This window comes from Pleurodeles waltl, chromosome 4_1, assembly GCF_031143425.1.
Source record: "Pleurodeles waltl isolate 20211129_DDA chromosome 4_1, aPleWal1.hap1.20221129, whole genome shotgun sequence".
NCBI classification, from domain to species: domain Eukaryota; kingdom Metazoa; phylum Chordata; class Amphibia; order Caudata; family Salamandridae; genus Pleurodeles; species Pleurodeles waltl.
Window position 1 is genome coordinate 747,393,966 of NC_090442.1, and position 14,590 is coordinate 747,408,555.

Below are 14,590 nucleotides of genomic sequence, written 5' to 3' on the forward strand. Positions count from 1 at the left end.
CCTGGCAGTCGGTTCAGTGTAAAGCAACCAGATCCAACCACAGAACCTTGGGCCAAAGCCCATAAGCCTCAGCTCCTTGAGCAGGTAGGCCCAGTTCATTGTGTCCAAGGCTTTCTCCAGGTCGATCGTGACCAAAGTGAGCGCCTCATCCCAGTGTTCAACCTTGTGCAGGACATGAGTCAAAGGTGCATTCTAGTGCTGTGACCTGGGATAAAGCCGGATTGGTCCTCATGGACCAACTGCATCATATGTGGCATTAAACAGGTCAGTGGCACCTTCATGTCAAAATGAATAATTGAGAGGGCTATAGGCAGTATGTTGTCTGCGGCACCTCCTGGTTTAAGGAGCATGCATATTTCGCCCTACCACATGCTCATGGGCAGTATCCCTACCTCCATGGTCTCTGAGGAACTATAGTTTGGTCTGCGGCATACACTTTTTATAAGTATGTGAAATGTCTAAAAAAACAAAAAACCCCGGGTGGCCAGACATGTCATGAGTGGCAGTGAATGTTCTTTATGGAAGATCCAAGCCAGACGCCACCCACACTTAATGCTCTCCCAGTGCACTCTTTGCTGATATTGTTTCAAAGTGTACTTATTGGGACTTCCAAATATCCGTTATGTGCCCATGAACCCTATGATCCTCCCTGACTGTTACTGCTGTAAACTGGTGTGCTGTCTGTACCTCAACCAGGGCTGACACCTCCCTAGTCAGTTCAGCTGGCAGTTGCCACCATACACCACAAGTCAATCCCATGCAGGTACCCCGCCAGACTGCCTTAAGAGCCTCCCATTATGTGGATCTACTCCTGGTGAATCCAGTTTGTTGCATGGTATCCTGTTGGACTGCAAAAAGTGCCTTGCATCCCACCGAATCCTCAAGGAGATCCATCAGCAGCTGCCAGGACCTCAGTCCCTGCAGCCTGCCTCCCATTGCCACATTGCAGCTAACGGGAGAATGATCTGTCAAACACACCAAATGAGTTATCCCGATGTCACCCTGTCTAGGAATCTGTCACCAGCAGTCGGTGTTGTGTGACTGGGTGGCAGGTATAATCTGTGTTGGAGTTTGTTGGTGACATGCATCCTGCAGTCCTATATTCATCATGACCTCCTGGAGTACTGCCATCATTTGTGGTTTCATTCTCGCCCTGGCGGGCTTCTATCTAGGTCTGGGTGTAATATTAGCTATTAAAGTCCCCCAACCACAGTAGGGGCACATGACTCTTGAGTGAGGTCTTTTACAGTGTAAAATAATGTGGGTTAATTGGTATTGGGGGCAAAAGTGTTCAAATTCTTCAAGTCTCATCCATCTAGGGTGCTCTGGATGAGGACATACACATCTACCTCCAAATGTGTGAGAAGGGAACCCCTGGAGCAACCCATATCAATACACCTCTAGCACAAGTAGAGTAGAATGAATGGTAGACCTGGCCCTGCCATTTCTTGTCCAATCTAGAGGCTAAATGTGTTTCCTGCAGGCATGCTATGCCAGTTTTGTGACGTTTGAGGAAGGTGAGCTCTGTGGGGTTTGATGTAAGTGCCCAGCTCATAGTTGTTCCAAGTTAAGAGCATGCACTCACCCCCCCCCCCCCCCCCCACCCATCCCGGTACCAGTGTAATAGTGTGTACTTCAGTCTCATCCATTGTAGGAGGCTGGCCTGGCTTATAGTGGGTACCAGAGGTATTTACACCTTGTGCCAGGTCCAGTTATCCCTTAGTGTAGAAGAGGTGTTTCTAGCAGCTTAGGCTGATAGAAGGTAGCTACGGCAAAGCAGCTTAGGCTGAACTAGTAGACATGTAAAGTTCCTACTATACCACTGGTGTCGTATGCACAATATAATAAAAAAACACAATACACAGTTATTAAAATAAAGGTACTTTATTTTTGACAATATGCCAAAAGTATCTCAGTGAGTACCCTCAGTATGAGGATAAGTTACATACACAAGATATATGTACACAAACCAAAATTAGGTAAGTAATAGCAAGAAAAGTAATGCAAGCAGTGCAGAATTACAATAGATTGCAATAGGAGCACATAGGTATAGGGGCAACACAAACCATATACTCCAAAAGTGGAATGCGAACCACAAATGGACCCCAAACCTATGTGAGCTTGTAGAGGGTCGCTGGGACTGTAAGAAAACAGTGAGGGTTAGAAAAATAGCCCACCCCAAGACCCTGAAAGGCAGGTGTAGAGTGTACCTACTACCCCCAGAGAGCACAGAAGTCATAAGGGGATTCTGCAGGAAGAACACCAGCAATGCAACAGTGGATTTCTGGACCTGAGTACCTGTAAGACCAGGGGACCAAGTTCAATAGTTGCGAGAGTGGGCAGGAGCCCAGGAAATGCCAGCTGAGGGTGCAAGGAAGCTGCCACCAGGTGGAAGAAGATTGGAGTTCTGCAAGAAAGAAGAGGACTAGGGAGTTCTCCTTTGGAAGTCGGATGTCCCATGTCGCGATGAAGCTTGCAGAGGTGTTCCCACACAGAAAGACCGCAAACAAGCCTTGCTAGCTGCAAGGGTCGCAGTAGAGGTTTTTGGGTGCTGCTGTGGCCCAGGAGGGACCAGGATGTCACCACTTGGAGGAGGAGACAGAGGGGGCACCCAGCAACTCAGGGAGCCCTCACAGAAGCAGGCAGCACCCGCTGAAGTACCCTAACAGGCACTTGGAAGAAGAGTGAACCGGAGTCCACGTGAAGTCACAAAAGGGAGTCCCACGACGCCGGAGGACAACTCAGAAGGTTGTGCACTGCAGGAAGGAGTGTCGGGGACCCAGGCTTGGCTGTGCACGAAGGAAATCCTGGAAGAGTGCACAGGAGGCAGAGCAGCTGCAAATCGCGCGGTACCCAGCAATGCAGTCTAGCGTGGGGAGGCAAGGACTTACCTCCACCAAACTTGGACTGAAGAGTCACTGGACTGTGGGAGTCACTTGGACAGAGTTGCTGAGTTCCAGGGACCACGCTAGTCAGGAGGAGGGGACCCAGAGGACCAGTGTTGCAGTCTTTTGGTGCCTGCGTTAGCAGGGGTAAGATTCCGTCGACCCACAGGAGATTACTTCAGAGCTTCTGGTGCAGGGTGAAGGCAGGCTACCCCCAGAGCATGCACCACCTGGAAGCAGTCAAAGCCGGCAGGATGAGGTGCTACAATGTTGCTGGTGGTAGTCTTGCTACTTTGCGGTTTTGCAGGCGTCCTGAGCAGTCAGCGGTCGATCCTTTGGTAGAAGGTGAAGAGGGAGATGCAGAGGAACTCTGAGCTCTTGCATTCGTTATCTAAAGAATTCCCCAAAGCAGAGACCCTAAATAGCTAGAAAAGGAGGTTTGGCTACCTCGGAAGGAGGATTGGCTACCAAGAGAGGTAAGAGCCTATCCGAAGGAGCCTCTGACGTCACCTGCTGGCACTGGCCACTCAGCAGTCCAGTGTGCCCCCAACACCTCTGTTTCCAAGATGGCAGAGGTCTGGGACACAATGGAGGAGCTCTGGGCACCTCCCCTGGGAGGTGCAGGTCAGGGGAGTGGTCACTCCCCTTTCCTTTGTCCAGTTTCACAGCAGGGCTGGGGGATCCCTGAACCGGTGTAGACTGGCTTATGCAGAGATGGGCACCATCTGTGCCCATCAAAGCATTTCCAGAGGCTGGGGGAGGCTACTCCTCCCCAGCCTTCACACCTATTTACAAAGGGAGATGGTGTAACTCCCTCTGAGGAAATCCTTTGTTCTGCCTTCCTGGGCCAGGGCTGCCTGGACCCCAGGAGGGCAGAAACCTGTCTAAGGGGTTGGCAGCAGCTGCAGTGGAGACCCCGGAAAGGCAGTTTGGCAGTACCAGGGTGCTATGCTAGAGACCCGGGGATCATGGAATTGTCACCCCAATACCAGAATGGTATTGGGGTGACAATTCCATGATCTTAGACATGTTACATGGCAATGTTTGGAGTTACCATTGTGACGCTATACATAGGTAGTGACCTATGTATAGTGCACGCATGTAATGGTGTCCCCGCACTCTCAAAGTCCAGGGAATTTGCCCTGAACGATGTGGGGGCACCTTGGCTAGTGCCAGGGTGCCCACACACTAAGTAACTTTTCACCCAACCTTCACCAGGTGAAGGTTAGACATATAGGTGACTTATAAGTTACTTAAATGCAGTGGTAAATGGCTGTGAAATAACGTGGATGTTATTTCACGCAGGCTGCACTGGCAGGCCTGTGTAAGAATTGTCAGAGCTCCCTATGGGTGGCAAAAGAATATGGGTGTACCAGTATGGCAATGTGAATTGGTAAATTTAGTCACTAGCCTGTTAGTGACACATTTTAAAGTAGAGAGAGCATAACCACCGAGGTTCTGGTTAGCAGAGCCTCAGTGAGACAGTTAAGCATCACACAGGGAACACATATAGGCCACAAACGTATGAGCACTGGGGTCCTGGCTAGCAGGGTCCCAGTGACACATAACAAACATACTGACAACATAGGGTCTTCACTATGAGCACTGGGCCCTGGCTAGCAGGATCCCAGTGAAAACACCCTGACATATACTCACAAACAGGCCAAAAGTGGGAGTAACAAGGCTAGAAAGAGGCTACTTTATCACATCCATGCAACTCCTTCCTGCTGCTGATACCTTACTAAGTGGTAAGGACAATGTAAACAACTCCAACATAGTGCAGCCAATCAACTATCTGTACCCATCTCATGCATGTGCCAGGACTTGTACAGCATCGCAACCTAGCCATCTGGGACTGGCTATCCTACATCTCCAGCCAACTTCTCGGCCAGCTACCGATTTAGTCTAGATAACTCTATCCACTCATCTTGGCGCTCTCTCAATTTGCATTGTTTCCCAATTAGCCTGCCGGATTTCGTACGTCCTAGTCTCCTCAAGCAGTGCAGATGGGGCTCTAACATACCAATGTACAGCTGCAGAAGATCATTCTGCAGACATCTTAGTCACACAACTGCTGAGTAGTGGCTAAGCCAGTCCTGGCCATACAACCATATGAGAGCAGACAGCAAGTCTCATTCATTCGCCACCCGTCCCCACCTCCGGGGCAACCATTGTATCTGGCACTAATTCCAACTTGGGGCTCGAGGCCCTCAGTACCTAGTCCATCTGCTGACGGTTGCGTATCACCATCCTGCTCCACATGCTGTGATGCCACATTGCTGAGCTGCATGGTCCCATCATCATTGACTGTGATCCTGTGGGAGCCCAGCTGGTAGTGTTGGTGGTCATCCCCAAGCCACTGCTGTGCAGTCTCCTTCGGGGCAAGAACCCCAATTCTGCTGCAAGTTGCAAACAAGATGGGATGGCACCACTTCGGATTTCCAGCCACTCCCACACCTTTTCCGGGGTACTGAAAAACTTCCTCTGTGAAAGGACTTTCAATTTTGCCGGGTATAGTAGCATATATTGGAGCTGCAGAGTTCTTAGTTTGTGCTTCACACTGAGAAAGGATTTGCACTGCTCCTGCACCTGTTTCGTATCAGGTTAAATGGCTATCCTATTATTTCTGAAGAGGGGTGGTGTCTTCTCATGGGCTGCCCGAAGGATGCAGTGCCTGTTGCAGTAGTTGAGGATTTTGACTGACTGCTCTGTTGGGCCCCCAGAGGTGGAAAATTTCAGATAGGCCAGAAGGCTTCAGCTCTGTCTGCACCTATTCCTCTGGGAACTTTTCAGCAGAACCCCCCTCCGCTCTTTCAGGGAACCCCAGGAAGCAGATGTTCCTGGGCCGAGAGTGGCCTTTTGTATCCTTTGCATGCTGTTCGACCTCCCTTGTAGAATTAGACATCTTGGCCATTTGGTGTTTAAGGGCGACAACTTCTCTCTGCAGCTTGGCGATGTTGCACTCAGCTGTTGTAACTCTAACTTTTTATGTTCCAGTGCATTTAGAGAGACTTGTTCTGCCATCAACAGCTCTGCCCTGGTTGGTTCTCTGTTGCCGTCCCCTTCTTTTCCAGTATCCGATGCACCCATCTGCCTTGTTATTCTGTGAGTAGGGTGGTGCAGAGTAGATTATCGGGTGAGTGTTTGCTGAATGGGAGCGGGCTGATTTACCCTTACCCATGATGAGACTTGGGACGATTGCACACACCTCTAAACTACTGGAATTGCCTGCAGACAAGTTTTCCTGTAGCATCAGGAAAGGACCTGCATTTTCCCATCAAGTAGGTGGGTGGGGTAGGGGGGAGAGACTTTGGAATCTGTATAGTATCTATCCCATGATGCACCACGGGAATAAGGTCTGTTCAAGTCTAGGCACTTCTCCCAACTAGGAGGCTCCAATACAGTAGTACAAGGCCAAAATCACTGGTGAGACTGGTGTGCTCACTATTCCCCTATCTGTAAATAGGTTGGGAATGGGCAGGGTCAGTCCTCAGGTGCAGAAGTCTAGTACCTCCCGGCTGTCAGTACAGCCAATTCAGCTACTGCAAAAGGTGAGCAGTGATAGCTCGAGATGTTCTGCTCTTATGCTGCACAAAACACTGGGAATGGGCTCACCACATTGCATGGATTTATTGGGCAACCAGGGCTCTCCTCTGGGGACAAGCCTCACTGTCCGAGTTGCCAGGCCTCCTTGGGCAGTTCCTCAGAGAACCAGTCTACAGAAGCAATAGGACTTCAATACTTATCCAGGCCCAAGGTGACCACAGGAGGTGGGTCGCAGTGATTCTCAGTAAAGGCCGTGGCAGGCACCTGAGGCAGAGGGGGCCATCCAGAAACTAGGCCAGTGTTCGGATGGGGGCACAGGCGTGCCATCAGGCCAGCACACATACGTTAGTGCCCAGTGTGGGGGGGTGCACACTTATGACCCGCCCCCACCGGAGCTGTGAGTGTCGGGAGGGGTCCTCCATAGGGCTGACACGCTCACCCCTGGTTGTCCCACAGCAACATCACTCTTCAGGTGGCATAATGTTTGTAGCAGTTTCCCTCTCCGCTGCCAGCACCTGGCGTGTAGTCCCTCAGCTGGACTGAAGCACTGCCACCAGTCCAGGCGCAGGCAACTGCCTCTGGCCCCACAAAATGGTGATGAGTCCTGGTGGGCCTTTCTAAGCTCTCCAGGAAGCTGCCCTGTGCATTGCAGACATCTGCTGACTGCGACTGGGCTCCTTGCAGCTTTCGCCCCAAAAGGTACTGGTATCCGCATTCAGATTCGCCCCAGGTTGATGCGGAGGCTTGGCCCACTGTTTCGGTTCTATCCCGCAAACCCCAGACCCAGCTAGGCCATGCACACAAGTTTTTTTTTTTTTTTTTTTTTTTTTTCTCACCCGGATTCTCAAACTGCAGTCAGCATATGGTAGCATATAACAGCAACAAGGGGCTGATTCGAAAGCATACGATCGAGCAGGATAATGTAGGATTTAAGGGATATTACTGTCTGGCTTGAAGCCTGGGAGCTCACGTCCAGTCGGGCATGTTTCCAGGCCACACCCCCTCACTTCGGTCTTGCTGATAGCTAAGAATTCAGATTCCCTTGAAAGCAAAAACTTTGATAAATATATAAATATATATATATTTTTTTCTCAGTATGACTTGGCAGCTGTAAATTAACCTGATCCCTTTGAGAGACACAACACTTCAGAGTTCATGTCTGAAAAGACGACGAACTACAACAAGCACTCTTCCATTTTCAAGTAAGTTCACTGAGAAAGTCTGATATTATGGATCCTTCCCCACCCCCCTCCCCCGAACCCTTTTGTTACAACATGGGATTATTACTGAAAAAGGATTTAGTTCCAATTGAAGAAAACTGCCACGGTGATCTGATGCTAAATCTAAATGTGTCCTAAAGTGGTCTTATTTGAATTGACGGATTGTTTGAAGATGTCCTGGTTGACATCTTGGACCTCTTGTCAGTTTCTTGTTGGAAATGTCCTACATCCCCTTGCGTACACACACGGGATTACACTGAGTAGTGGATTGCTTTAGCAGCCTGGCTTAAACTGTTGACATGAGCATACTTGTTTTTATTCCTACTGCAGCAGTCTCAAATTCTTATTGAACTAGATGACATGTTAGACCTTACCTTTTGTCATGCAGCACTTCACATTCTCATCTTTACATTTGAAATGTGGAATAGGATTAAAATATCTTAAATGCTAAGCCATTCTGTTGTAAAATCAAGGACCGGCTTACATATTCTGTCAATCAACATAAGCAGTACCTTAAACATTTTCCATCCTGACTAAAAATTTCTGTAGCGAGTTGGCCATCTTTACAAAATGTACTATGCCAAATGCATCGGGAACTGATCGCATTTTTCAAACATTTTCAAAGTTTGAAAGGATGCCTGCTTCAGCTGTACTCATTGCCTGAGTGCTGACATTTAAATTGGAGTATTAATGGTACGGTGCCAGCAAAAGCTGAAGGGCCCTTGTGGTGCTATATGGAGAATTAAGACTGAAATATTGACGGATAACGTTGGAGAGATCACCAGAAGATCTAGAATCTTAAACATCACTTTGGTGGACTTTGCCATTCAGCAAAGGGGTCAGTGAAGCCATGGAACAGCCTGTTTTTTTCTGCATCAGACAATTCCACACACGGGGGAAGCCATAGCAGTTCCGGTTTTGGTACCTTGTATTCCATAAACTAATGTTTCCATGGGTACGTGTTTAGGACGTTTTGGAGTATTAGCAAAATATCAAAGGTTAGGCCTTATTTTAAGGTTTAGTGTAGATTGGTACTTTGGAATGCACTGTTATTGAAAGTTAATATTGTGTCCGGCTAAGTTTAATACGTTTTATTATTTGACTTCTGGCACTTAACTAAGAAAGAACAATGCTGCATATCTAATCTTTCACATTTTAAAAAAGTCCACAAGTTTCACCACATAGTACATTTTGGAGCAGATTTGTCAGAACATAAAATAGCTTTCACTAGTCCGTATATCCACTGCCCTTTGAGTCATCAGACGTGAGAGAACAATCCAACACCAGTTGTGTAGTTTACCTTGCATCTTGATGTCATAATTTTATATGTATTCAATGTAAAGAACTCTGTAAAGGTCATTTTAAACACATCAGGAAAGCATGTAAATGAATGTTTCCATTAATCATTTAATGATGACTAAAGCAGGTAGGATATACTCGCCATTCATCTAACATGCACTAAAACTCATTTGTTGAGCATGTTTTTTGTCATTGAACATCTTTAAATCCGGGGAACTCATATTTTGAACAGAAGACCTAAAATGATTTTAAAATGGTGTAATTGTTACCAAAAATAAACTGTTTTTCCGGGGTAACTGTCAACAAAATAGTTATGATGGTATGGTCGTCACTTAGCCGTATCATAAACATTAACAAGGAGTTGATTTGTGTAGGGTTTTAGGCTGGACCGGTATATAAGTATAAGTCTCCTGTTACAGCTGTGTAAATCAGTGAGTATATTATAAAAACACATTCAAGTGTCGTGTCATTTATGCAGTATTAAAGAAATTGTATTCCTTGCATCAAACGTCTGTTCCTAATTCCGACTTAATTACCTTAATACGGCAGTGAGGGAGTGCTTTTGAGAATGTGTAGCTGTGAAGAATATGGCGTGCATTGGCGAGATGACGGCCCCGCTTTTTTGCCACAATCAGTGCGCTGTATCCATTGGGGAATTTGTTTAGTGTAGTAAACAACGTTGCATGTTGTAAAGACTGTTGGCTGGCATTTAAAAAAATAAAAATAAACTTTTTTTTTTTTTTTTTTTGGAAGAACAGATTTTCTTATCAAAATGCTAAATTGCACTGTATTGTTAAGCTCTTTTGGGACACATAGCTTGTATTTCCCCAAAGTGCTTAACTAAGTCATCAAGTCTTTTGTCTGTTTTTTTGGGAGACAAGTTAGCTATTCCTTCCTTATCTGGATACTCAAGATCCTTCAGCTGACCATTATCACATTCCAAAATTATCTAAGTTAATTAAGAGTGTCTGTTCTTTTAAATGGATCATAATTTGGTGCATAACTTGCATGATGGTGAAAAGTCAGTCAGGATGCATAAACATTCAAATACTTGTTATACTAATGTAGGATAACTTTTTAGAATTGCAATTAGCGTGAGCTTCTGTACCCAGATTGTCTTACTGCAATATTTCTTTGCTTTTACATGTATGTTAAATTATACAGAAAAGTGATGGATGAAATGCTAGAATCCATCTCAGCCACTGGTAAATACTGTTTGCATCCCAGTCCATTATTATTTACATCATTCTACTTGAAATTGGATCCAGCCACAGGGATATAAATCTCATCACTGCTCCAATAGGAAAGTCCAGCTTGAACTGCCAGGCCCTCCCTAAACCGCAACACAAGCAAGCCACTACTTGCCTGTATACTTCATTGTGACGCCATAATTCTGATAAGGATGCCCAAACGCCGGCCATGTGGGCACTGTCACTGGGTCCATGCTGTCCCCATCTGAAGAGCCCCAGTGAGGGCCAAACCGATCTAGGGCTTCTTGTGTGCTACTTTGAGGACCTGGCTTGGCAGTTTGGGCTGTGCTGATAGGAGTGGGTTTAAGACTGATTTTTTTTGCATATGGCTAGGTCCAAACTGAGGTGGCATTGTGTGCAGAATAACGGACTGGAATGCACCCCAAATAATTATCAATTGAGATTAATTCAAGAATCCCATCCATCACATTTTTTTAATCCTTCAGTTTCTTACATGTACGTTAGCACTTTAATACAAAATTCATATCAAGGATGTGGAGTCATAAGTAGTATTAAACACTCTAGAATACAGACAGGATTTTTCCTGTGCGTGTATCATTTGGTTAAGATTCTATGCCCTTCTGAATGCAAAACAGGATGCAGTGATCTACATGTGCTTAGCTCTAAGGCTTCCCAATATTGATAACCTTATTTCTGATCTGATTCGCTAGATGGTGTCCTCCAAATTACTCACCTTTGATGTCATTGATAATTTGAGACATGGGTAACAACGCACATACGTTAAAGATAGAGATGCACCTTGTGCACTAAGCCATGTTGTGAAGGAATTAAGTTTATATTTATCATTCCATATACAAAATACTTCATATAGCGATCCCATTATGAAATGTGACTTTTGGGTCCTATCATTTGAATTTTTTAATTTGTGTTCGCAATCCCGCATTTTGTGGTGCAACTTTTATTTAATATTTAATGTATTGATGTCTTTTTCAAGAAATCAGTGTCTTGGCCAGATTGTTGCTTACCAGTGTTTCTGGTAATGGTTTCAATGTAGTGTATTCATTGAACATATGTTGCCTGGGTGCATATCCTTTAAACGATCCTGGCATAGAGTATGTTAAATAAAATGAACATTACATCTGAAGTCTTTACTCTATAAAATTTAATTTAATACATCTTTGACAGGTAGATCTTGTACTCTTGATGGGGTGGTAGATTTCGTAGACTCATGTGGACATGCAGACCTGTGTCATTCTTAAATGTGAGATGAAGGCCTCGCACTTTCCATGTTTAATGATACTATTTCACTTCTGTTTTTTTCAGCCCTGGGCTTTTCCAGCTCGTGAGTTCCTGCGGAAGAAACTAATTGGCAAGGAGGTTTGCTTCACTGTTGAGTACAAGACACCACAGGGACGAGAGTATGGCATGGTCTATCTTGGAAAAGGTGGGTGAAGGTGGTATCTTGAGGTGTGGGCCATGGTGGAGATGAGATCCTATGCATGGTCTATAATTCGCAGTCTGTTGAAGAGAGCAGTTATATAGCCAGTCGAGGTGAGAGGTTATGTAGGCAGCTTGCCCACTTACGAAGGGATTATTATGCTGTCACTGGTGATGGGAAAATAAAATACAGAGTACAAGGCTATTTTTTTTTTCAGCAGCTTACCTACAAATAATTGCTTGAGCATTGCAAATGTTCTCAGATTGGTGAAAGGCCTTAACAATTTGTCTGTTCTGAAGATTCCTAAGGGGTATAAAGTGACATGGCCGAGAGCCAGCCTTCTCCTCACATAATCTGGTTTCCTGTGTCTCTAGAAAACTCCCTTAAGCGTCACAGTTTAGATTAAGACATACGTTTTACTGTATCTTAGAAGGACTGGTTTTGCCACCTTTCAGCAGCTTTTTAACTTTGTTGTTCCACTTCCAGATTAGCCCCACCCTTCTTGTTCAACTGTTAGATATAATCACACGTTGTTCAAGAGTACTATTGACACTAAAGGGCAAAACCTTAGACTGATGCTGAGCATGAAAAGGTGTCTTGCTTCTCCGGTTATCCTTGGGAGTTTAGTGATATTGTCCTAATCTTCTTCCAAATACTCTGTTGTAAATGTAGTTTCCCTCAAGTAGCAAATACTACATTTGTAACTGATTGGTGCATGAAGAACACAAGGTACACAAATCTGCTTTTAATTACTCGGAATACACAGAAATACACGCCACTGACCTCTTTCCCTGCTGACAACATCCTGCCCAGGATCAAAATCTTTGACTGCCGCCTTTATCTTTCAAACTTCGCCTCAGTTTAGTGTGCTTGTGACATTTGCCCACATCACAGCTTATACTTGGAAACCTTTCATCACTACTGAGCTTCATTAGAAGATAAATCTCATTAGTTTTCTACTCTGATCTTTGGCATCTGCAGAATGTTCTCAGTTATGCAATAATGGTATTCAACTTTCAGGATCCATTTGTGCCTTCTGTGGGCATCCACCTGTCTGAAAGCTAGCTCATATGTTATAATTTTTTCCCCCGTGTCCATTTAACTGTTGTACTTAAATAATTGAACATCATTGCACCACTGATTCAGTAGTGGAATGTAAAATGATTGGGCTCATTTGCAGAATGTGGGGTCCCTGAGTCTTGCAGATCTCATAGCCATTGTCATTGGGCTGAATCAGGACCCCTGAACTGTTGCAGGCAACTTGAAGGGGTGGATGCCCCCTGCACTGCTGGGCCTACATGGGCGTGTGTTGTGCCCCTGAGCTGATTATCATCTCACTACACAACTATTCCCCCTCTTTACACAAATACCCCAACTCCGGACCATCAGTACCCCATTCCCAGCTTTAAGAACTTTTCTCTACCTAACCCTTTTGCACCACCTCCATAGCCAGGATCTTTACCCTTAAGGCACCCATTCTCTTGAAAGCACTGTTGCTGATCTTTAGTGGCTCTATCTTCCTTTAGACCAGTGGTCTCTAAACTTTTTAATGCCGTCCCCCCCCCACCCCCCCCCCCCCCACCGCCCGGTTGAAAAACAAAAATAATTGGGCCCCCTCCGAATTTTCGCAATTATTTTATAAAGACGGCAATGTTTAAATAGGTCTAGACCTATTTAAACATTGCAGTTAAGTACTGGTACCTGTTTTTAAAAATGCAATAATCTGCTTCTGCCAAAAAAAATCACTTGAGCCCCCCAAGTTTGAAGACCGTTGCTTTAGACTCAATGGCTACTTCTCATGCTTGATACCAACATATGCTACATCACAAACCACACACTGCACCACAGACTCCCTATGCATACCCTCCTTCTGACATCTTTGTGCACCTGCTACTCTGTGCCTCGGTGTTTCCTTTTCACACTAGGTCCTTGATTGTTTGATCTACTTAGGCCTTGGTGACTGCATTCCTAGCTTCTTTTGTCTCCAGTGATCTGTTGAATCCTGATACCATTGGCTTTCTGAGACCCTCAGAGCCAAAGCTCCTCCTAAGGGGCTTCCTCTTCATTGACAGTTGCTTTACGTTTGCATATGTTTGCACATTTCAAGATTACTTAAGTTCTGTTATTGCCACCATTGATGGAGAAATCAAAAACTGAGGATTTGAAGTGTGAACTTCTTTCACCTCTGCATGTTTCATGCACAAAAGGTAGTAGGTGAGCATTGTTAAATCAAGCTGTAGCCTCATAAGTATTTTATGATCTCCAGTTTGGATGGTATCTACCAGTTTTGTTGATTATGAATAATATGTGAAGCCCACTGGCCTTTAAGCTTCGTTAACTCTGGATGCTCAAAGCATCCGAATCTGTGTGATATGTGCAACAAATGTGAAGGGTCCTATTTGAGACGCAGTCTACATTCTGTTCCCAAAATGAACCTTTTGAATGCAATTCAATAAAATGAAAGGGGAGCTTTGGACTGTATGAGGGAGAGGGTAGTCTAAGGGAGAGGCTAGAAAGTGAGATAAGGGAAACTTTGGAATTGCAGAGATGTTTCTGGTTTCTTGTGCTATAGAAGGTTTAGGGAGTTTGTTGATTCTTTGGAGGTAACATTAATCCAATATTTTGTCTCTACCATGAAGTAGAGTTTTCAGAGTTCATGCAGACAAAGGATAAAACTGATCCCCTATCTCGTGTGGTTGGTAATGTAACCCCATGGAATTATCTGTCCTGTTAATGCATCTTTCGCAGTGAGTAACATAATAGCTTGCTAGCATTCCAGCTTAATCAACTAGGTGAGGATTTTTCGTTTTGAGGTAGAAGGAATGACAATTTCTGACTGCTGGCCAAAACTTGGCAGGTACCAACATTTCAAAGTCTTTGAATGCTTTCATCTGGGTTGCTGAGTAATCGGCACTTTTTGAGCCATATGCTTGGTGGGTATCCTGCCCATCTTGCATAATGAAATGGCACTAAAATTCCTCAAGCCTTTTT

The 14,590-nt window shown here is 45.2% G+C and overlaps 1 protein-coding gene across 1 annotated transcript in view; it reads left to right on the top strand.

Moving 5' to 3' along the window:
• SND1 (staphylococcal nuclease and tudor domain containing 1) overlaps positions 1 to 14,590 on the top strand; it is a 1,722,638-nt gene that overhangs the window by 76,981 nt on the left and 1,631,067 nt on the right. The window contains exon 3 of the mRNA XM_069229374.1: positions 11,485 to 11,605. Within this exon, the coding sequence (XP_069085475.1) occupies positions 11,485 to 11,605 (121 nt within the window). The remainder of the gene's footprint in view (positions 1 to 11,484; positions 11,606 to 14,590) is intronic.